Below are 22,472 nucleotides of genomic sequence, written 5' to 3'. Positions count from 1 at the left end.
CCCACCCCTTTACCCCCGCCTCCACCCTGGGGTCTTGGCCGGGACATCAAACCCCAGCCTCACCAGCATCTGAGGGGGATTATCCCAATCCAAGCCATCCTTTAGGATCCTGGCAGCTGGCCCCAAATTCTAATGCCTCTGGGTGTGTGGGGGAGCATCCCCGTACCTGCCCACCACCCAAATCTCACCTGCTGCTAAGTTCGGGGGGCAGTGGTCAGACCAAAGCCTGTTCCCCCGTGCCTGGGAGGGGATATCTCTCCAAATCCCTGCAGCATCTCGGGGAAGGGCTCACACCCCCTCGCCGGGCTGTGGGGCAGCAGCACCCCGAGGCCCCTCTGGGGGGCTCAGGCTCAGGACGCAGCCCCCAGCCCCACTGTGCAGAGTCCTGCCCCACAAAGGGCCATGCAGGGTGGCAGGTCCCTGCTGGGGGGCATAAACCTCCTCCACCCCCCATCTCCTTACCATCACTTATTCTGGGAAAGCAGCAAAAGGGGAAGAAAAAAATAGCAGTTTTTCATAAATTATTGATCTTCAGGCCCTTGGTGTTAATTTGAATTGGGGTTGGGGGGTTGGTGCAGGCAAGTTCTGCTCCCCAGTGGGGTCCAAGGGGCCAAACCCCCATCACTGCTCCCCCGACGTGGGCGGCACAGCCGCCCCCCAGCTCTATATTTAAAAAATCAAGTTGCCATGGCTACGCAGAGCAGCTCTCCCCCGCCCTCGGTGCCGCAGCAAAGCACCGTGGGCCCCGCAGGCACCCCTCCTTGGCCTGCCTTTTGAGGGACAAAAGCAATACAAACCCCTCAAACTGCCTCAGAGCCGAGCTTAACTCTGTCATCCACCAAGGCCCGGGCGAGACACAGGCGCCGTCACACCGCAGAAAACACACATTCATTTTATTATTATGGCCGCTGAGGAGGAGGCACGAGAGCAGGTTCATGTGCAGGGCCGGGGGCTTCCCTGGGGTGCAAACCCACCCCCGCCACGGGTCTTCCTGCAAACGGAGCCGCTGTCTTGTCCAGACCGATCCCGAGCAGGGTCCAGCGCCGGCTCGGGGCGCAGGGAGGGCACCCCGTGCCCGCGGCCGCTCAGCACGCGGCGGCGCGGGGCCCGCGCAGGCTGCACCCCCTCATGTCGCTGGCCAGCCGCAGCACGGCCGCCCGCCCGGGGTCCCCCAAGGGCGTCGCGGCGCCGAAGGCCTCCTCCTCCTCCTCCTCCAGGATGGAGCTGAGGCGGGGGGCGCAGCGGGCCCGCTCGGCCGGCGGGCGGTAGGGACACTTGGCGTTGAGCAGCCGGCGCAGCGGCACCAGGGGCACGATGGCGTCGCCCAGGAGCTGCTGCTGCACGTGGCGGAAATCGCTCTGTCTCTTGAGGCGCTTGAACTCGTTGAAGGCGGAGGCCGAGGTCTGGTAGAGCAGCAGGGCCATGGCGCGCGCCTTGTCGGCCTTGGAGACCAGCACGGCGTGGCAGCGCAGCACCACGGCCTTGTTCTTCACCTGGTGCCGGTACACCCAGGCGAACACCTTGGGGTGCCGGCGGTCGGCGGCGCAGTAGGTGATGCGGTGCAGCAGGTACGCGTGGCCCGGCCGGCGGGCCCCCTTCTCGCAGGGCGTCATGCGGATGCCGTGCGGGCCCAGCGTCAGCGTCATCTTGGCCCCGCCGGCGCCCGCCTCGCTCTTGGCCCAGATCTTGCCCACCGCCTCCTCGGTGCAGCCCTCGCCCTTGGCGTGCAGGGTGACGGCGTTGCCCAGGTACCTCACCGTGTACGTCGGGTCCTCCTTGTTCAGCTCCACTTTCTGGCGCTTCCCGCGGAAGACGCTGCCCAGGCGCTCCAGCGGGCACTCGGGCAGCAGGTCCGGGCAGGAGCGGAGGAAGCCGGCCAGCAGCGCCGCGTAGCTCAGCCCCGGCCCCAGGCTCTTGCCTTTGCACTTACGTTCATTTTCCACCAGCACGAACTTGCTCCGGCGCCAGGGCAGCATCTCGGCTCCGCTCCGCTAACGCCGGCCTCGCTGGCAAGCAGCGGGACCACCCCCCAGCCCGAAGCCGCTTCGGGGGGTGTCCCCGCACCCCCGCGCAGGGGGTGTCGTCCCCTCGCCCGGCAGCGGGACGCGGCCCCGGGGCCGATCCGGCTGCCCACGGAGGATGCGGAGCCGAGGAGCCGCCGCGTTCCGGGTGCCGCCTGCGCCTGATGCTGCGGGAGCGGCGGCGGCTGCGGGGACGCGGCTCTCCGTGGGCTGCTCCACCTCCCCGAGCACGCGGAGAGCCGCCGGTGAGCGGCCCCCGCCGGCGAACGGCCCCCGCCGGTGCCCCGCGGGGACAGCGAGCCGGGGGAATCGAGCCCCCCGTGCCCCTGCAGCAGCCAGACCCCCTGCGCCGAAACCCACCGGCGGCTGGGGAGATTCCCTCATTTCCCACCCGGCTGGAGGGGTGATTTTGGGAGGATCAGATGATGGCTTCTGGCACCGGAGCGACAAAAAGGTGGGGGGGTTTTCCCCCCCAAATCAGTACGTTGCACAAGGGTGTGTGCCAGGATTTGCAGATCCTGCAGGTTTGCTGGCATTTTTTCCGCCAAACCTCCCATTTGCTCCTGTTATTTCCAAGCCAGTCAGACCTCCTTGCTGCTTCTTTCCTTTTGGGCTGAGCTGGCTTTTAACCTGTTGCTTTTATCTCTGGCCAAGGCCCTAGGACAGCTTCCCTCCAGGAGAAATGGAATGTTATGTCCCCATGGTGCAGCTCGGGGGGAATTTTTGGGGAGCACTGCAAGGTTTCAGCCCTGCAGTGGAGTCTGAGGCTGCTCAGGATTCAGTGCCTTTGGCTCAAACCCTGATTTCCACTTTTTTTTTTTTTTTACCATCTGGACATAAAGCAAGGAGACCTCTGGGCTTGGAGATGCTCTGTTTGCCTTGGGATTAAAAAAAAGGGGTAAAATAACACCATGTTCCCCCACTTCTAGTCTGCTTGGGGAAGAAAATAAGAGTGGGGTGTCGCAGGGAACGGGAAGCCATTTCCCAGCAGCTTCCCAGATTTTCTGCAGTTTGAGTGAAGCAAATACAACCTTAAAATAGCAGCTTCACAGGCAGACAGCACCAGCCCCACTCTCTCACTGCCGCGGCCTCGACAGCCTTGTAGGATTTTGCAGCCAAAATAATAAAAAATGCATGAATTTGTCTGTTTTTCAGCTTTTCTGATGCAAACATGGGATGTATGGTTTGCTCCCAGTGCAAGGATGGTTTTGGGGAGATCGCAATTAGGGAATTAGTGCTGATGAGGGAGATTCCTATCCATGCTAGCCTCATCTTTCATAATTCCTATTCTTGCCCTCATTGACTCGAGGCAAGGACTGTGTTTACTTGCTTGGTGTTTACATTGAGAGGGCAGGTGTGAACCCACCCTGAAAGCTTCTTTATTTACAAATCCCACATTATTGGGGTCAGGGGGGGCTGTGGTGTCCCTCTACACTGGTTTGATCCCACAAGTTGCCCTAGGACTGGTTTTCCTTTTTCTCCCAGATTTTGGGAGGCAAGGGAGACTCTGCACCACATTGTATATAGGGGAAAACAGCCTGGATTTACACTTGAAAGCTGAGAGAAAGAGTTGTGGGCTGGTTCAGGCTGCCAATGCCTCCTCTCACTCACTGCCCTGGCAAGTAGGGAACTGTCATCACTGGGTGCAGAGGGAACAAGCACCCTGAGGTGTGTGGGAGGTGGGTTTCCTGGTTATCCCTTGGACAATACCGATCTCAGCATCCCAGATTTGGTTTCTTGGGGTACCTGTGCTGGTCTCACTGCCCCATACTCTGTTTCAGCTCCCAGAGTTTCAGCCCCATCAGAAGCCACTCCCAATTTGGATGCTGCTTCCCAGCCTGTTGTGGCTTCTCAGCAGTGACCCAGCAGCAAGATTTGATGGCAAAACCAGCAGGTAAGGTCAAAATCCTCCCAAAATCCAACAAACTGGACAAAAACCCCAGTGATAAATCTCTTGGGGCTGTGACAACCGTCCTTGCAGCTAGAAAATGGGGCAGGAAGCTCCTTGGGCAAGGGGAAAAGTAGAGAAATCTTTAATTAAAAAGCAATTTGATGGTCACCCGGGAGCCCTTTACCTTGTGTGGACTGATTCCCATGGAAGCACCAGCCAGACTGAATTTGGGCTCCAGCATGAGGGCATCTGAAATTGGGCTTTTGACCACCTGTGTCTTCAGCCACTTTCCTCTGCTGCCTGTAGTTAGAAGACCTGGGAAAATATTATTTTTTATTATTTCTTTTAATGCTTTCAATCTTTTTTATTTATTTCTTTTGATCTCACTGATCGGGAGCTGTTGTTCCTTCCCCCCAGGAACGATTTAAGGACATTTTCCCGTGGAGCCACAGAACCAGTTTTGAACTGAGGAGGAAAAATCCTCCGGGATGGTGGCGGAAAACTGTTCTGCCAGGACAGAGAAAGGAGGAAGTAAGCAATGAAAACAGGAGAAACTGGACAAAATGAGGCAGCAGGCAGGGAGAGGATGTGGGAATCCCTGTGCTTTGGGGCCAGGACTGCCCCTGAGGATGCTTCCCAGAGTTCAGCTGCGTGCCGGGGCGTTATCCCGGCGTCCCGGCCAGCCTATTTTCCAGGCGAGGAAATATTTAACCGCGGCGTCAGCGGGCAGGGCAGGCAGCTGCAGGAATGGAGAGAAGCGGGCAGCGCTCGTTCCCTGCTGTCCCCCCGGGCCAGCCTCAGGGTGACCATCTGCAGCTCCTGCTGCGCCGCAGCCAGGAGGCCAAAAGCTGCGCCTATTGCCCCTACAGCCGGTTCCCGGTGGGAGCTGCCCTGCTCACTGCCGGCGGGGAGATCTTCTCGGGTAAGATGGGGCTCTGAGACCCCCCCGGGGGTTTTGGGGAGCCCCCAGCAAGCCTTGGGTCATGTGTGAGGGTGTATTGGGGTCATCCCGGGGTGCTGGTGTTGTGTGTCCTCCCCCGCTGTCTCTTGGCAGCTGCCATCCCGGACCGAGCCAAAGATCACAGCGGATGGCAAAATAAATAGGGGAAGCAGAGAAAATGGCTTTTCTGTGTCAATTCCCGGAGAAGAAAGGAGCTGGTGGGGTTTGGGGTGGCTGATGCCGGGGTTGTCCCTGCAGGGTGCAACGTGGAGAACGCCTGCTACAGCCTGGGGATGTGCGCCGAGCGCGGTGTCATCCAAAAAGCCATCTCCGAGGGGCACACCAGCTTCAAGGCCATGGCCATCGCCAGGTGAGGGTGCTCCGAGAGCTGGAGTGGTGGGGAACCAGCAGGAGAACCCCCGCTGCTCCTCAGGGACAGCTTCTTTTGCAGCAGCCCCATTGTTTGGGGAGGGAAATAAAGTTTTTGCATGCTGTTTTTGGAGGAATTGGGGGAGCAAATCTGTTGTGGGTCTGTATTTATCGGGGCATGAAGGTCTTCTGCAGGTGTTCTCCCCTCCTCTGACCTCAGGACTGAACTCTGTGCCCTTCTCCTTTGGCAGTGACATGAGGGACCAGTTCATCACACCCTGTGGCGCCTGCAGACAAGTGATGAGAGAGGTGACAGCTTGTGTGGGGCTCCGTGGCTCATTCCCTGGTCCCAGACACCATCCCCTGACCCCAGGCATCTCCCCCTAAGACACCTGGACGTACCAAGGAGGGTGCAACCCCCCATGCTCAGCCCCAGGGCTGTCTCCAGGCTCCTCAGATTTCATTATCCCCTGGCAAAGGGGTATTCCAGCCCTGGGTGGGTGTTCAGTGGGAATTCATTAGCTCGCCTTCCAGGTGCAGGGATTTGCCCTTGAGTCCTTCCTCTGGCAAGGCTGAAAATGAGGGTTTTCCTGCAAAAGCTGAGCTTCCCAAGCTCCTGTCCAGCTCTTCTCTATGGGAATCCCAGCACCCCCACCCTGTTTTGGGGTTGTTAATATTTAATGGGTTGTGGGGCTCTGCTCAAGGGTCAGATTCAGCAGGTTCAGAGGCACTGGGGCTCATGCTGGTGGGGTAAAAACACAGGATCTGAGCCCAAAATACCCTCTGAGGGAGGTAATGCTGATAAGCCAACCCAAAATACATGTAATAGAGGGGGATGCTCCCTGTGAACCTGAAAAAAATGGGTATATGATTAATTTGGGGAAGAAATGCAGGTTCTTCCATTCTTCTCCCTCATCAGGCTCTTCTTTCTCCTCCTCCAGTTTGGCACAGACTGGTATGTCTACCTGACCAAAGCAGATGGCACCTACATTGTCAAGAGGCTGGAGGAGCTGCTGCCACTCTCCTTTGGCCCTGAGGACCTGAATAAGGTCTGAGCAGCGTGGCCACCATCAGCATTTGCTCTTAGGCACAGGGGATAATGATTTTCCCTGATTTTCTCAGCCTGTAAGCAACTTTTTGGGAGCAACACAGTGGGAAATTTGTTTATACTGTTAAGTTGCCCGTTCCTCTGTCTCATCTTCTAATTCAGTGTTGATTTGCAGACTCCAGCTCCACCTTGCCCCAAGGAAATGGCAAAATCAAATCATAGAAATTCCCTGTTATTAGTAAAAAAAGCGTCCAGACATCCCTGTAGGCAAGGGAGGACATGGGTTTGATGCAGAACTCAAACAGGCTTTGGTACAGAAACCACTCCTGAATAATGCAAAATCATTGCTTGGGAAAGTGCTGGATCCTTCAGCTCTAAAAAGAAGTGAAAGCAAGAGGGAAAAGGTCCATCAGCCCCAGAAGCAGTTAGTGAGCCAATCCAGATTAGGTGAATTGCTGGAACAGGGTGGTTATTGCACTGACCGTGTCCTTTGCTCCTTTCTTCCCAGCTTGTTTTCCTAGCTTTTATTCTGTTTGGGGTGAAGAAGAGGACAAGGAGTTTTTGGGGTGTTCTGGAGGGGTTTGTGCCTCTGGGGTAATGCCATTTGTTGATTGTATATTGATTTATAATGCAATGACAAATGAATTCATTACATTTTCCAACCTGCACTGGGTTGAGCATTTCTGCCATGCCTAAGTGAAATAAAAACAGTTCTGTTTTATCTCCTGCAGTTGTAGCAAGTGATGAAACACAGGGAATGGGGTGTCAGGGCTGTCCTGCAGCCCAGGCAGGGCTGGATGTGCCCTGGGAACCTCATGAGGTTCAGCAAAGCCGAGTGCAGGGTGCTGCCCCTCAGTGTCCGTACTGGCTGGGGGATGGAGAACACTCCTGTGGGAAGGGCTTGGAGATGCTGGGGATGAGAGGCTGGATGTGCCTCGGCTGTGGGGCTGATCTCACAGCACAGGCAGCAGGGCAGGGATGCTGGCACAGGGTGCTCAGAGCAGCTGTGGCTGCCCCTGCATCCCTGGAAGTGTCCAAGGCCAGGCTGGATGGGGCTGGAGCAAGCTGGGATAGTGGAAGGTGTCCCTGCCCATGGCAAGGGTGGGACTGGATCGGCTTTGAGGTCCCCTCCAGCCCAAATCAGTCTGTGACTCTGTGACTTGACGATTCCACACACGGGGTTGTGCCCTGGCTGTTTCCAGGTCAGTGCCGTGCTCCAAGCCAAGCCACTCCCAGCTGTGGCTTCCATGCCCTGCATTGCACAAGGCTTTACCTTGGCTGCACCCTGCTCTGTGCCCTGTGCCCTGCTCCATGACCCATTCCATGCCCGGCCTGATGCCCCCCTCCATCTCCCCTTCCATATCCTGCTTCATGCCTTCTACATGTCCCCTCACATGCCCTGTTCAGTACCCCACTCCACACCTGCTCCACATCTTGCTCTGTGCCCCATTCCATGTTCCACTCCCATGCCCTGCTCCCTGCCTGTCTCCATGCCCATTCCCTGCCCCACTCCATACCCCATTCCCTGCCCCACTCCATGCCCACTCCAGGCCCATTCCCTGCCCCACTCCATGCCCACTCCATGCCCATTCCCTGTCCCACTCCATGCCCATTCCCTGTCCCACTCCATGCCCATTCCCTGCCCATTCCATGCCCATTCCCTGCCCCACTCCATGCCCATTCCATGCCCTCTCCCTGCCCACTCCAGGCCCATTCCATGCCCCATTCCCTGTCCCACTCCCTGCCCCACTCCATGCCCATTTCCTGCCCCATTCCATGCCCTCTCCCTGCCCACTCCATGCCTATTCCCCGCCCATTCCATGCCCTCTCCCTGTCCCTCTCCCCCCCGTTCCCCGCCGTCCCCGTCCCGTGCCGGGGGCGTGGCTTGGCGCCCCGTGGGCGTGGTTCCGGGCGCGGCCTGCCGCCATTGGCCCGCTCTGGGCGCCGCCCCTGGCCCCGGCGCGTCGGCCATGGCGGTGCGGCTGCTGCTGGCGCTCCATGCCCATTCCATGCCCATTCCCTGTCCCACTCCATGCCCATTCCATGCCCATTCCCTGCCCCATTCCATGCCCATTCCATGCCCTCTCCCTGCCCACTCCAGGCCCATTCCATGCCCCATTCCATACCCATTCCCTGTCCCACTCCATGCCCATTCCATGCCCATTCCATGCCTATTCCATGCCTATTCCTCGCCCATTCCATGCCCTCTCACTGTCCCTCTCCCCCCCGTTCCCCGCCACTCCAGGCCCATTCCCTGCCCCACTCCATGCCCATTCCCTGTCCCTCTCCCTGCCCACTCCAGGCCTATTCCCTGCCCCATTCCCTGTCTGACTCCATGTCCATTCCCTGCCCCACTCCATGCCCATTCCCTGGCGGCCGCTGCGCGGCGCGGCCGCGGCGGCGGCGTCTGCCTGGCGCTGGCCATGGCGCTGGGCCTGGTGGAGCCGCGCCTGGAGGAGCAGCGCCGGGCTGAGGCGGCGTGTCGCCACATCCAGGTGGGAAGCGGCCCGGGGATCCCGCGGGGCAGCGCCTCCGTGAGGGGCAGGGGGCCGTGCCGCGGGGAGGCCTTCAGCCACCTCCAAGAAGGGCACGGGAGGCCGTAGCCCTCCAGGCATCCTTCTGGAAAGAGAGGGTGGTCCTTGATGTGTGGAGCCCCCTGAACGCCCCCATGAACAGTGTCAGAGCTGTGGGGAGCCGCTTAGACACTCCCCCTATGAAGGGTAGGGGGGTCCTTGCTTTGGGGAGTCCCTCAGACACCCCCACTAAGGGCAGTGCTCATTGCTCCCATAAAGGGGAGGGGGATTCTTGTGAAGAACCCCTCAGATGCCCCTGTCAAGGGAAGGGGGGTCACTGCTGTGGGGAGCCCCCCTGACAGCCCCTGTGATGGGCACAGTGGGGAGCCCCCCGACAGCTCCCCATCTCTCCCCAAGGAAGGTGGGGGGTGCTGCAATGAGCAGCCCTCGGGTACCTCCCCAAAGGAGGGGTGCTGGGAGCAGCCCCAAAGGCACCTCTTTCTCCCCAAAATAGGGTCATGGGAAAGTCTCAGTCAGCAGCCCCTCATCACCCCAAAGCAGGTGCCTTCAAAAGCAAGCGACCCTCACTGCCTGTCCCTCCACAGAGGGAGGGGTCGGGGTCCTGGTGGGGGTTTCATGTCCCAGGACACTGATGTTGATGCCCATGGGGACCCTGTGGTGCTGGGCCAGGCTGTGCTGGCAGGGCACGGGGGACGGAGGGTACTGAACTTATTTCCTGGGTAAAAATAGACCTCTGGTGCTGAGAGCCAGCTGTCACCTGCTCCGCCGACCAGCAGACACATTCCCTGAGGTTTCTCCTGAAGAGGATGCTTTCTCTGCTCTGTCCCTGCTGGGTTGCTCCATTTGCTGTCCCTGGTCTGTGTCCGATGACACATCCCTAGGGTGTCACCGCTGCTTTGGGGCTGCAGCTCACAGAGAAGGCCACTTGTTTGTATCAGTATGGTGGCAGCTGGGGCAGCACCAGACCTGTGCAATCATGAACTGTGATGAAACTCCAAAACAGCCTCCTGTGTGTTGTTTTTCCAGATATCTCGATTTCCTCCCCAGCTCCATCCCATCACAGATTCACTCTCCCTCAAACTAACCAGCCCTCACAGTTGACTGCCACAAAAAGGCCATTGTTTTTCCTGTTTCTGCTTTTAATTGGATTTTCTTTTAAATGCTGTTTGCCTGATTTGTTTATGGAGAGGGAGAAAAGTATAATAATGCATCTATTTTCAGAAGTGTTCAGTTAAACTTTTCTTTATGCAGCCACAGAATCATGAAATGGTTTGGGATGGGAGGGACTTTAAGGCCCATCTCTTTCCACCCCTGCCATGGGCAGGGACACCTTCCACTATCCCAGCTTGCTCCAAGCCCTGTCCAACCTGGCCTTGGACTCTTCCAGGGATGGAGCAGCGACAGCTTCTCTGGGAAAATATATTTATATTCTAGATTGGCAAATGACTCCCCCTCCTGGTTCCTCTTCTTCCCTCGAAAAGGGCACCTTTAGAAAAGACTGGTTTAGGGGTAACTTGTATCACACAACAATATATGGCCTGCAGATGATCTGTCATGTGGTTACAGTGAGTTGAGGCCAATGGTTAGAGTCTGACTGAGACTTCCAGGTTGGACCATCCCACCAGGATGTGTAATACCCCTGACACACCAAGTTCTCCTTCTCTGGGAAGTCTGGGATAACTGAGTGGGTTTTTCTGTTCGTGTTCCTTTCAGACCATGTTTGTTGGGAAGAACAAGCCACAGAAAGATCCCCTGAGCTCCTTCCGCTGGCAGGGCTTCAAGCTGGAGGAGTATCTCATCGGCCAGCCCATCGGGAAGGGCTGCAGTGCTGCTGTGTACGAGGCAGCTATTCCCTTCTGCCCCGCTCCTGGGGGTCCTGCCCAGAGCAGCCCTCTCCCAGCCCTGCAGCAGCACCGTGCCTCAGCTTCCCAGGGGGCTGAAGAGGAGCCTGTGGTGAAGCACCAACCCAAAGGGGCTTTTCCCTTAGCCATCAAAATGATGTGGAACATTTCGGTAAGGAGTCAGCGCTGAATCCCCTGTGTCTGTTGCTGGGGAATTCTGGCTGGAATGTTTAATGCTGAAGTGTTGAAAGTGCTAATTATGGAGTGCAGGATGAGCGTGTCACAACAAAGCTGTTGGTAGGTGACACTGGAGACACTGGGTGTTAGTGAGTCCCAGAGCGAGGTAATCAGCATTCATCATCCTCTGGAGTCAGCACTGAGAGCTGCTGCTGCAGCTGTTGGGTGTGGAGGTGATGTTTTGGGAAGAAGAGGTTTTCTGAGGCTGGCTCTACTGGAAAGGTCTAAGAAGGGGAAAGCCACTGCTGCCAGTGATTTAGGAATTGGTGTCCTGTCAGTGTCAGGGCAGAGGTGGGTTTTCTTCCTGAGGAGTCAGTGGTCTCGGGGTGCACAGTAACCTGCCTGCTGTGTCCTCTTGCTGTGAGTGACTGTCCAAGATCTGCTCTAGTGTTTCCCAGCCTGGGTGACTGAGATCCAGTTCCACAGTGTGGCTCTTCCATGTTTAAAAAAATTCATGTGGCTTTCCCCATTGATGCGACAAGTGAATATTTCAAGAGAATCTTCCAAAATGCCAACATCTGGAGTTCCTTGGTCTCCAGATGTACCCTGGCATTTAGCTGTGGGCTCTTCTACTTGGGTTTGGAAGTTGAAAGTGAGTGCTAAGGTGTAGTTTGGATTGCTGACAATCAAGGGTGCATTTGAAGTGACAAATAGATTTCTTTCTGCAAATAAAGGCCTTGTGGCCTCCCTTAGTGAACTCTTTAAGTAGTTAATTGTCTTCCTTGATTTTCAAGGGAGGGAGGTCCTGGAATCTGGTCTCAGTCACCCATCTCCAGACGCGGTGCCAGAATCAGGATTATCTGCTCTCAGCTTGCCTTGGGGCCGGGTGATTTTGGAGCTGAAACCAACGTGGGGTGTGGCTGTTGTTGCAGGCTGGTTCCTCGAGTGAAGCCATCCTGGATGCCATGGGCCGAGAGCTCGTCCCAGCCACAGGCCGTGCCCTGTCCGGGGAGTACGGAGCTGTCTCTGGCCGCAGGTAGGGAGGTGGCAGGGTGCTGATTTTATCCCTTGGTCAATTTTGCAGCAAACTGTACTGTTAGGAAGGTGAACAGGGCTTTCTAGAATAGCTGCTGAAAGCAGGTAAACCTGGGGATTGTTAAGTTTGTTGGCATGCAGGGAATTGCATCATTAAAGTATGTGGTCCAGAGGGGATTGGAAGGGTGCACCAAGAATTTGGGAGCATTTGGGGTCTCACCAGGGTCTAGTGGGTGGCTATGGCTGTGTCTTAGCTTCTCTGTGTTGAAATGTGTTGGCATTTGCTGAGGTAAAGGCTGAAGGAGCCACTGGTTGAACACCATTTAAATTTGTATTGTGATGCTTTTTAATTGCACCACTACAATTGGTAACAGTTTGAGTGTATTAAACATCAGATCATTTCACTGTAATACAATTTGACTGTGAGGTTTGAGAACTGGTTTGGTGTAAAATGGGTGCTGGACAGGGAGGTTCAAACTGTTTTAGTGCAGGAAAACGGGTGAAGAGGAAAATGGGAATGACTTAGTTTGTACTGTTTGACCTGAGTGGGAAGTGAGCAAACAGCATGAAGGTGGAAAATCTCATGGAAACTTCTAAATTACCTCAAGTTAGCTGTATTTTTGTTCAGAAATGCATCTTTTTTTTCCATTTGAAACAATGATCGAGTCCACAGCCCAGATTGTCTGATTTAAATTTCAAATCCATCCCGGCTGCCAATACAAATGAATAATGAATGCTGTGCCCGTGGCTGGCTGGGAATGCAGTGGAGCAGCCAAAGGGATATTTGACATTCAGGGGATGAGAGATCTGTGTTGCAGACAAATAGGTAACCTGCTTTTCAGGGTAGGGAGAGCTTCCTGCCTGTGCCATAAAATAGAGGGTCTAAATTGATACTCCCAGTGTGAAGTTGACCTTTATTATGTCTAACAAAGTAATTGCATTTGGGTGTTATTCTCTAGAGCTGCTGTAGCTCTTTTTTGAATGGAGAAGCAGCCTGTGCCTCGTTCTGCCTTTGTTAGCAGCATAGAAGGGTTAGTGGGGCTTGAGTAAAATGAAGGCTGCATGTTATGTGTGAGGGTTTTTATCAAAGCTCTGTTTGTAGTGCAGGTAAAGCACCTTATTTCCTGTTTGGCCATTGTGAATAGGGGAATCCAGTTACAGAAGAGCCCCTGTGACACCTTGGTTGGCTCAGTTTGCTCTGGGAGGCACCAGGGTGGATTCTGGAGCTCTGGAGAAGGTGCTGCGAGATGTCCATTGCTGCAGTGGGTCAGTACGGGCTGTGGGTGTTCTGCATCCACCTGGGAAGTGCTGGCCTGAGATGCTGGTTGGGAAATGGGCCATGAAACTGCTGCCCATGCTCTTGCTCAGTGAATGGATTCCAGGATGTGAGTGTCTGACTGTTTGCTTAATGTGCAGTCCTGTAATCCACCCTATGCAGCTTTAATCTCCCTCTGATGAGGCTTCCAGTGCTGAAAAAACGTGTTTGCTCTCTGCTGGGGAACCCTTTGGTGTGTAGGACAGTTCATAATAATGAGAAGTAGCTCCAGCAATAACAGCAATGTGCCTGGGACCCATCAGAGCCAGCTGAGGGGTTGGTGCAATCTCTGGGGTCTTTCCTCTGCACAGAAAACCTGTCCTTGGGAGGAAGAAGCTGCAACCTCATCCGAATATAATCCAGGTGATCCGAGCGTTCACGTCCTCTGTCCCTTTGCTGCCTGGAGCCTTTGCTGACTATCCTGACGTCCTTCCATTGAGCCTGAACCCCAGAGGGATCGGTCACAGCCGCACGCTCTTCTTGGTGATGAAGAAGTAGGTGGAGAGAAGCTGGTTAACGTGACTTGGGCGCTCTGTCCCTGCGAAGCTTGGGTCTGGGCTGCTGCCAAAGAGCAGAGTATGCTCTTGGAAACGCCTCCCAGGACCTGTTCCAAGTCCTTGAGGTTCTGACTGTGCTTCCACAATGAAGACAAACCGTTCTTTTTAATAATTACCCCAAATTAAAGTGAGAAATCTGGAGTTTGTCCCTATTTGTCTGCCCTTCTAAGCCTGAACTTCACCTCTAGTCTCAGCACACTGTTAGAGATGGAGTAGAATCAGTAATGAGATGAGCCAACACTGAGGTTGAGCTGCCAGTGATAAGCCTGCAGGATGCTAATTCCCTTTTTTCCCCTTGTTCTGCCTAGCTACCCGTTCACGCTGCGCCAGTATCTGCAGGAGAACACTCCGGATGTTCGCCTCTCCACTGTGATGATTCTGCAGCTCTTGGAAGGTGTGGACCACCTTGTTCGACATGGAATAGCACACAGAGACCTCAAGTCTGACAACATCCTGGTTGAATTTGATTCTGGTACGTAGATCCCTGAGGATAAATGCCAGTTCATTCCCAGAAGTGATTCGGTCACACTGGTGTTCAGGGAAGTCTCACCCAGCTGTGTGTCTGGGGAAAGAAGCACAGGTTTTGTTTTTAGCTTAGTATTTGCTATGAGTGCAGCAAGTCATTGATCCTGTCTGTGCCTGAGGTTTTGGATCATTAACATGGACATAGTGTACTGTGAGCTGATGGATTGCATGAGCACAGCCAGCATTGACTGGAGCATCCGGGAACACCACATTTGGGATGCAGCAGGAGCCTTTGCTTCAGGCTCTTGGTTCTGTCATCTTTCCCAAGCTAAAGAGTACAGGGAGCCTCTTAAAATCCCACCCCTTGGCCAGGTTAATGGTGCTGCACCCTGGGATGATGAAACATGGGTTGGGAGGGAAGGGATGCAGCATTTTCATCAGCGTGTTCTCCTGTCAGCCTCTAACAGCAGTTTTAATTACCTGAGCTCTTTTTTGATGTGATTGAGTTTCAAATTGACAGGAGCAATAGGAGGCAGGCAGGTCAGTGTGATTAGGAGGGGAAGAATTTGATTGAACAGGATCTGGGAGAGAGACAGAGACCACTGGAATCCACCCTACCTCTGGGAGACTGGCCCAAGAGGTGACAGAGGATTCTCTGTTCCCCGGGGCTCAGGGTTTAGAATCATAACATCAAAATCAAAATTTTTAGATTTGATTTTGATTTTTAGAATCAAAAATGGCCTGGGTTGGAAGGGACCTTAAAGCTCTTCTCATTCCAACTCCCTGCCATGGACAGGGACACCTCCCACCAGACCAGGTTACTCTGCTGAATGTCTTTGCCCACAATCTTGATGAGGGGATGGAATGCCCCCTCAGTCAGTTTGCAGAGGGCACCAGGCTGGGTGTTGATGTGATGTGGTGCTTGGTGCTGCCAGGTCCTCCCAAACTGAACCCTAACTGGCAGCTCTGTGTTGTTCACAGCTGGCTGCCCCTGGCTGGTCATCACTGACTTCGGCTGCTGTTTGGCAGATGAAAGCATCGGCCTGAGGCTGCCCTTCACCAGCTCCTATGTGGATCGGGGTGGCAATGGCTGCCTTATGGCACCTGAGGTAAATCCCTCTGTGGCAGTGCTTTGTGGTGCTGGTTTTCTGCTTGTCCTGCTGTTGGGGCTAAAAGTTTTGTTGGCATAGAAGGTTTGTGTTCTGCATTGAGTTCGGCTTGGTGAATATCTGTGCTGAACTATGTCAGATAGACACCTTGAGCTTTAACAGGTGGAACGTAATCAGTTGGTGTTAAGAGAATCAGCCTCCCCTCCCCCAAATTTACACTTTAATCTTTATTCAGGCCCCTTTCCATGTAACTATTACAAATTTTATGCAGCAGTCCTTGTGTTGCAACAGTAGCTTTTGGCTGAAGTTCAAGACGGTTGTGAAATTATTTACAGTTCCTTTTTATTTCTTTGATGATAAGAAATAATAAAAGCCAAGACACCCTTAACTGTCTGCTGGACCTGGAGCACCTTGCCATGGTGTTGATTGTTCATCTGCAGGTCTCCTGTCTCCATAATTCCAGCAGGAGATCACCCTTGGATCTCTGGGAATGCTGGTCAGGGGCAATGGCTAAAGCCTCAGTGCAATGTTCAGACTCCTCCCAGCATCCCAGTGGGCTGAGCAGTGCCAGAGGCTTAGAGCATGCCAATAGGGAATATTTACAGCACAGATTCAGATGCAGCCCACCTTTGGGTTCAGTGTCTAAGTTCATTACAGGTAAATGCAGGTTTGAGCATTAAAACTTGAATTTCAGCACAGAGGCTGCACTCGAGCTGTTGAGTAGCTCCCTCTCTGTGGCAGGTGATCACAGCATCACCTGGTCCAGGCATGGTGATCAACTACAGTAAAGCTGATGCTTGGGCTGTTGGAGCAATTGCCTACGAAATCCTGGGCCTGGCCAATCCTTTCTATGGCCACGGGGACTCCACTCTGGAAAGCAGAAGTTACCTGGAGGACCAGCTGCCAAGCCTGCCCAACCACGTCCCCCTTGAGGTGAAGCAGGTGATAAAGATGCTGCTTCAGAGAGATCCCAACAAGGTAAGAAGCTGTTGCCCTCAAGATATCCTCTTTGGGAGTACCTGTGGTGGATCATTTTGCCTTGGAGGGCTGTGGGTGCAGGGGTTAGTCCAGATCTGACTGCAGGATCAAAGGACAAGATAAGGATCAAAGCCAAAAATGTCTTTGCTGAGTGGTGCTGAACTGTTTCAGAAGTTTGTGTCAGGACCTGACCTCACACTGGAGGGTTCCACACAACACTATATATATACAGTAGTAGTGTCAAAGAGCTTTCTGATTCACAGGGTGTTGCCTTGGGGGGGGCCCCAGAGAGTTTTGGAGGTGCCAATGCTCCGTGCTGGGGATGTGGCCGAGTGCAGCAGGATCAGCTAATCTCCCTCCCCTTCCCTCCCTTTGCCCTTGCAGAGGTTGTCTGCGAGAGTGGCTGCGAACGTGCTGCACCTGAGCCTCTGGGGTGACAGTGTTGTGGCATCCAGGACCCTGAAACCTGACCAGATGATCGCCTGGCTGCTCTGCCAGTCTGCAGCCACCCTGCTCACCAGCAGGCTGGCAGAGAAGAGCCAGGTAGAAACCAAAATGAAGATGTGCTTCTTGGCAAACCTCGAGTTTGAAGACCTCTGGGCAGCAATATTCCTGTTGCTGGCGTGGAGAAGCCACTCTGGGTGAAGGAACCACCTGGAACACAAGCATCCCACATAAATGGCACTTTCTAAAGGCACATAGGAACCTGTCCTTTCTGTCTGTTTGGAGTCCTGTAGTGCTTTAGGGAACAAGCTGCAGGCCTGTGTTAGGAGCTTGAGTTCTCTCTAGCAAGAGTTAACCATGCTGCTTTTCTGCCCCTGCTAGAGGAGATGCCCTTGCTTCCTTACCCTCTGGTGGGGTGGGAGTGTGGACCTTGCAGGTGTCCAGAGGTACGTGGTTGGTTTTGCTCCCATTTGGGAATTAATTGATTTTGTGTGTTGAGTGAAGCAGATTCCTTTCAGAGGGGTGACTGGGAGGAGGCACTGTCTGGCTGCATTTTACAGAGAAACAATTTAAACAACACACAGAAATCCAAGCTGACAAAGGGAGCTGCAGTCTCTGTTCTTGGGGTAACCAGGGTGGTTTGAAACTCATTTTCTTCTGAGCTGTGAAATGACAGCCTGAACACTTCCTGATGAGGTGCTGCCTGGTAACGTGAGCGTCAGCAGCACTAAAAACCTCGCAGTTGTACGAGGATAGTGGAAGCACATCATCCTCAAATCCCGCTTATCGTTGTTCTTAGCTGTTGTAGCTCTGTGGTGGTGGCTGCCCTGGGGTCCAAGGCTGAGTCAGACTCTCCACTTAGGGATAATGCTCCAAACAAAGTGAGGTTGGGCAGTAGCCCCTGCTTAAAGAGCTTAGTGTAATGCTCTGCTCTTTTACCTGCCTGTGTTTCCTTCAATGAAATAATATCCTTTGATGGGGAAGACGGAGACATCAATCTTTAAATAACAACAGCCATGTTTATGAAACAGCATTCAATTTCATGGCTATAATTGTGTTGGGAGGAACTTGGGGAGAAAGTTATTTATGCTTGTTGCACAATAAATTAAAGATTTAATGTGGCTGTGTGGGTTCTCTCAATCCAATTTGGGCTGTGGAGCATTGGTTCCGGGGTGTCTTAGGTGCAAATTCAGCTCTTTCCAGTGCTAACTGTGGAACATGGTGTTCTACTCCAAGGGGAATGTCCCAAAGAGGAACAGACCGTGCTGTGGGGATGTGTTTTGTACTCTGCTGCATGGTAAATCACTGTCTGCTCCTGCAGTTTCCAGGTGGATGACAGTAGCTGATACCCCTAATCACCACAGGGTAACCTGCACTCAGGGTTCTACACATTGTTCCAGTGCAGCAAAGAGTGCAGAGCCTGGGGAGTTGGGGAAATGAGCTCTTGGGGGTGAAAGCTGCAAAAAAAGACCTTTATAACATTGATCTGACCCAAGCAAAGTTTCTGGTGCTGTTTCTTACACTACTGAGCTCTTGCAGTATGTTTCTGCTGCCTTTGCTTTGTGTGTGCCTGGGTCTGGCAGTGAATCCCATGTTCAGGACACTGTGGAGCTTTTGAGGAGTAAATGCTGTTGCTTTGTGTGGATCTCTACCCTAAGCCCTCTTTCTGCCATGAACATCATTCCCTTGCCTTTCCCTCCCTCTCCTAGGTCCAGTCTCTGTACAAGTAGGGAGCAGAATTACGGGCTGGAGCCATCCAGTATCGAGGGTGTTTGTATTTGCCCAGCCAGGGTTTTATCTGCACTGATGAACTCCACTTCATTGGAAACTTGCTTTCCCTGGAAACAGTTTCAATTCTGTCCTCAAAAATGGCCTAAAATGCTTGTCTTGCAGCTTGTCCCCCAGGTCCTTAAATCCCTGTTAATGCTTCCCCTGTTGCTTGCATTTTGTCCCCCTCTATGGTTCTGCTGAGGTCAGACTTCCCTTTTGTTTTCTTTCCCTTCTGCCTTCCACTAACGAGACATTTTTATGATTTTTCAGCATTCTGGGTGCTTTTGTGGAGTGCAGGTTAAAAGTACAGGCTGTTAATGTAACAAATGCTACTGTGCTGTCTGTAAATGCCCAAAGGGAGCAAACTGGAACATCTCCCAGCATGTCCCTCCCACCCTGTCCCACTAATCCCTGCACAGGCTCTTGCCCCTCACTGCTGTGTTTGTTCCCAGTGTTTGCCAGGACTATGCCATTGGGAAAGGGGGTGGCTGAGAGGGTGAATGTGGAGGCTGGGCTGGATTTCTGCTCTTCCCTGGGCAGTGGAGTGTCCGGTGCACTTTGATCCCCGGAGGGAGGCTTGGCAGAGGCAGCTGGCACTCTGCCCAAGCTGGGAACGGGCTCCACAGCACGCCTCGCTGCGTTCCCAGTGGAGAGAGGGTGGGAGTGTGAGTCAGGATGAGGCCTCTGCTCTGGGCTGCCTGCAGCCAGCTGCTGCCCCGGGGAGCTGGGCTCTGCGCTCCCAAGCCAGCTGTGACCACTGTGGTGGCCGCATCACACCACAGCCTCTGGCCTCCGGCTCTCCTGGCCACCTCCAGCTCCCCAGCCAGTGTGTCTGCAGGGCTCCTCCAGCCCCTGGCCCCAGGGAGCAGAGCCCCCAGCTGCTGGAGCTCGCAGTTCAACGTGCCCCCCAGTGCCCTGCTCGTGGCCCGGCCTGCGGGGGTCTGCTCCATGATGAGGCTTCCCATGCAGGCGTCCGCGGAGGGACTGGACGTAGCGTTTGTCGGTGTCCCGCTGGACATAGGCACGTCCAACCGCCCGGGAGCCAGGTAAGGGCCAGCCAGGGGAGCTCATGCTTCCCTCTGGCCATCGGGCGTGGCTCTCCTGTGGTGAGAGGGGTGCTGGGAGCAATGCCTGGTGGCGTTTCCCAGCAGCGTGATCGTCCAGGTTCGGCCCGCGTCAGATCCGCGCCGAGTCGGCCATGGTGAGGAGGTACAACGGCAGCACCGGCGCGGCGCCCTTCGACTCCCTGCGGGTGGCCGACATCGGGGACGTGAACGTGAACCTCTACAACCTGCCCGACAGCTGCCGCCTCATCCGGGAGGCCTACCAGCAGATCGTGGCCTCCAGCTGCGTGCCCCTCACCATGGGTAAGGAGCCTGTGCCTCCCTGTCCTGCCACTGCGTCCTGGCTCCGTCAAACTCCCTCTGCTTCTCCTGTCATTCAGTCCAGGCTTGGCAGAAGGCAAGCGATGAATCTGTTCCCTGCCTGGGCTGTTGTGCTGTATCAAGGGCAAAAACACAGGCTCGCCACTGAACAGAATGTTCTTTGATGCCTCTTCCTTTGGGTCAAAAATGAGGAGGATGAGTCTGTCGGCAAATAAAACCAGTGACGTGTTTTTGGTGTCCTGTTGAGCAGGTTTTGGTGTCCTGCAAGAGCAGGTTTTGTCCCTTGTGTCCCTCCAGCTGAGTGAGCACCAGGCTTTGCACGAGGCCTGATTTGGGTGCATGTTCAAGTTTGCAGCTGTTAGTGCTTGGCATCGCTGAAGGCAGCAAGTGTGTGGAGTAACGAGGGGCCAGTCACCAGTTACAGCGTGCTCAGAAGCTGATCAAATGTCTATTTATATGCCCAATCAAGGGTTCTGCGCCACAGGCTGTCCCTGCTGGTAGCCCTGCGTATCTGGTCCTCCCTAGAAGGAAGACCAGGAGAAGAGAGGACCCAGGAGAGGAATCAACCTGCACATGGAAGTGTTTTCCTTTGGCAATGAAGCCCTGCATAAATAACTGCAGGATAAATGCAAAGAGGGAAAAAATTACTTGGGAACAAAAGTAATGAGTGCTGAGCAGCTCGTATAGTGTACTCCCCCTCTTCCCTGTGTCTTCTTGCAGGTGGAGATCACACCATAACATACCCAATCCTGCAGGCCCTGGCGGCAAAGTAAGTTTCTAATCTGGAGATGGAGAGACAGGACCTGGGAAAGAGCCTCAGGTTCGCTGTCCCTGCTGTTGGCAGGGCCACCATGCGCGGGACAGGACTAGCGCGGCCACCCTGTCTCGACCAGGCACGGTCCCGTGGGACTGGTGCACGTGGATGCCCACACCGACACCGGGGACACGGCTCTGGGCGAGAGGCTCTACCACGGGAGCCCGTTCCGGCGCGGTGTGGAGGAAGGGCTGCTGGACTGCGGCCGCGTGGTGCAGATCGGCATCCGAGGCTCCTCCTATGATCCCGATCCCCACAAGTACTGCCGGGAACAGGTAAACCGATCCGCACACATAGCTGTGTGCTCCCCCTGCCATGAATACCACGTCAGTAACATTTACTCAGCTTCGGAAGGGGAATAAATGCATTTTTTGCCTCTTTTTCCATGCCAGCGGCTTGTCTGCAGGACAAGCACTCCCGGCTCACTGCGTGTCAGCTGAGTGGAGGGTTAGAAAGTGTGTGTGAGGAGTGGAAGGTGTTTCCAGGTGCACTTTGCCTTGGGATGTTCCCGGTAGATATTCCCCAGCAGGGCAGGGGATGCTCCTCGCCTCCCTCCTTTCCCTAAGCAGGTGCCTGTGTGTCTGTGCTCCCGCAGGGTTTCCGCCTGGTCCCAGCTGAGGAGTGCTGGATGAAGTCCCTGGAGCCGCTGATGAGGGAGGTGAGGGCGCAGATGGGGGACAAGCCAGTGTACATCAGCTTCGATATCGATGCGCTGGACCCCGCCTACGCCCCGGGCACCGGCACGCCGGAGATCGCCGGGCTCACACCTGCGCAGGTGAGGGCACACGCTGCCCTGCCCGGGGGAAACGGCTCTTCTGCTCCCTTCAAAGGAGGTCGTTTCACCAGCACAGCAAAGTGGAAGTTTAGGGAGCCAGGAAGTGTTTCCTCATGGTCATGAGGAAGGAAAATGTGGAACTGATACGATTTGGTCTGTAGAGGTTGGGTTTCCCCACTGGAATATCGGGAAAGCAGAGCCCGGACCAGTCCGCTAGGTCAGATGTGTTTCTTGATCCCAAATCCATTTTCTCCCCTAGGCTTTGGAGATTATTCGTGGCTGCAAAGGCCTGAACATAGTGGGGTGTGATCTTGTGGAAGTCGCACCAATATACGATGTCTCTGGTGAGTCTGAAGGTGCCTGAGGGCAAGACAAGTGCCTGACACAGATGGCTGTGGGTGAAAGCTGTTGGATATACACAGATTTCCTTTATTTTTCTTGTGTTTTTAGGCAATACAGCTCTCCTGGGGGCAAACCTACTGTTTGAGATGCTGTGTGTCCTCCCAGGAGTGAAGACACTGTGAGGGCAGTTCCCACCTGCCCTGGGGCAATGCTTCTCCGTGTCCTCAGCCAGGCTTTCCATGTCCCCTTCCCTTCAGGCAGCTGCAGCCAGCATGGGCTTTGCAGCATGAAATAAATGCCATTAACCACTAGAAAAGGTACTTTTTAGCTGGGAAACTGCAGGGAACAGGCTAGACACCCCATTTAGCTGGGGTCTGGAGCTTTGGAGCTGGCCTGGGAAAGGCATAGATGAGGCTAATGCCATTTTGCCTCTGGATTGATTCACCCAGCTCACAGGGCTCCTGGAAAAGCTGTCACTGGTAAAGGGTTTGTCCCATTAGGATGTTGCAGAAGGACAATGAATGTAGAAGAAGGGAGAACGTGAAGGGGGCCTGAGACTTGCTGAGAGTGGGGAAATATTTGACTAGATTGCCTGCTGGTGGAATAACCAGGAGTTTCCTATGGCAGGAGCAGTTTAACTCTCCTGAAATTTCTGAGAGGAC

The 22,472-nt window shown here is 54.5% G+C and overlaps 4 protein-coding genes across 4 annotated transcripts; 3 read left to right on the top strand and 1 right to left on the bottom strand.

The window, feature by feature from the left end:
• Window positions 1-878: 878 nt before the first annotated feature.
• On the bottom strand, window positions 879-2,213 carry FAM43B (family with sequence similarity 43 member B). Its single transcript, XM_039703163.1, has one exon. The coding sequence runs from the start codon at window positions 1,974-1,976 to the stop codon at window positions 1,086-1,088; it is 891 nt and encodes a 296-aa protein (XP_039559097.1). The 5' UTR covers window positions 1,977-2,213; the 3' UTR covers window positions 879-1,085.
• A 2,400-nt stretch (window positions 2,214-4,613) lies between these two features.
• CDA (cytidine deaminase) lies at window positions 4,614-6,990 on the top strand. The gene is made up of 4 exons (XM_039703148.1): window positions 4,614-4,834; window positions 5,111-5,222; window positions 5,473-5,530; window positions 6,163-6,990. Exons 1-4 carry the CDS (start codon window positions 4,660-4,662, stop codon window positions 6,274-6,276), a joined length of 459 nt encoding a protein of 152 aa, XP_039559082.1. The 5' UTR covers window positions 4,614-4,659; the 3' UTR covers window positions 6,277-6,990.
• A 1,650-nt stretch (window positions 6,991-8,640) lies between these two features.
• PINK1 (PTEN induced kinase 1) lies at window positions 8,641-17,845 on the top strand. The gene is made up of 8 exons (XM_039703119.1): window positions 8,641-8,764; window positions 10,517-10,816; window positions 11,754-11,857; window positions 13,483-13,665; window positions 14,037-14,200; window positions 15,175-15,302; window positions 16,044-16,280; window positions 16,665-17,845. Exons 1-8 carry the CDS (start codon window positions 8,693-8,695, stop codon window positions 16,923-16,925), a joined length of 1,449 nt encoding a protein of 482 aa, XP_039559053.1. The 5' UTR covers window positions 8,641-8,692; the 3' UTR covers window positions 16,926-17,845.
• A 1,135-nt stretch (window positions 17,846-18,980) lies between these two features.
• AGMAT (agmatinase) lies at window positions 18,981-22,100 on the top strand. Its single transcript, XM_039703120.1, has 7 exons — window positions 18,981-19,540; window positions 19,659-19,861; window positions 20,600-20,648; window positions 20,773-20,968; window positions 21,289-21,468; window positions 21,728-21,812; window positions 21,919-22,100. The coding sequence occupies exons 1-7, from the start codon at window positions 19,170-19,172 to the stop codon at window positions 21,990-21,992; spliced, it is 1,158 nt and encodes a 385-aa protein (XP_039559054.1). The 5' UTR covers window positions 18,981-19,169; the 3' UTR covers window positions 21,993-22,100.
• Window positions 22,101-22,472: the final 372 nt, after the last annotated feature.

This window comes from Passer montanus, unplaced genomic scaffold, assembly GCF_014805655.1.
Source record: "Passer montanus isolate IOZ18808 unplaced genomic scaffold, ASM1480565v1 scaffold160, whole genome shotgun sequence".
In the NCBI taxonomy this organism is placed as follows: Eukaryota; Metazoa; Chordata; class Aves; order Passeriformes; family Passeridae; genus Passer; species Passer montanus.
The sequence above is the reverse complement of the archived record's forward strand: the minus strand, read 5'-3'. Positions and strand labels throughout refer to the sequence as shown.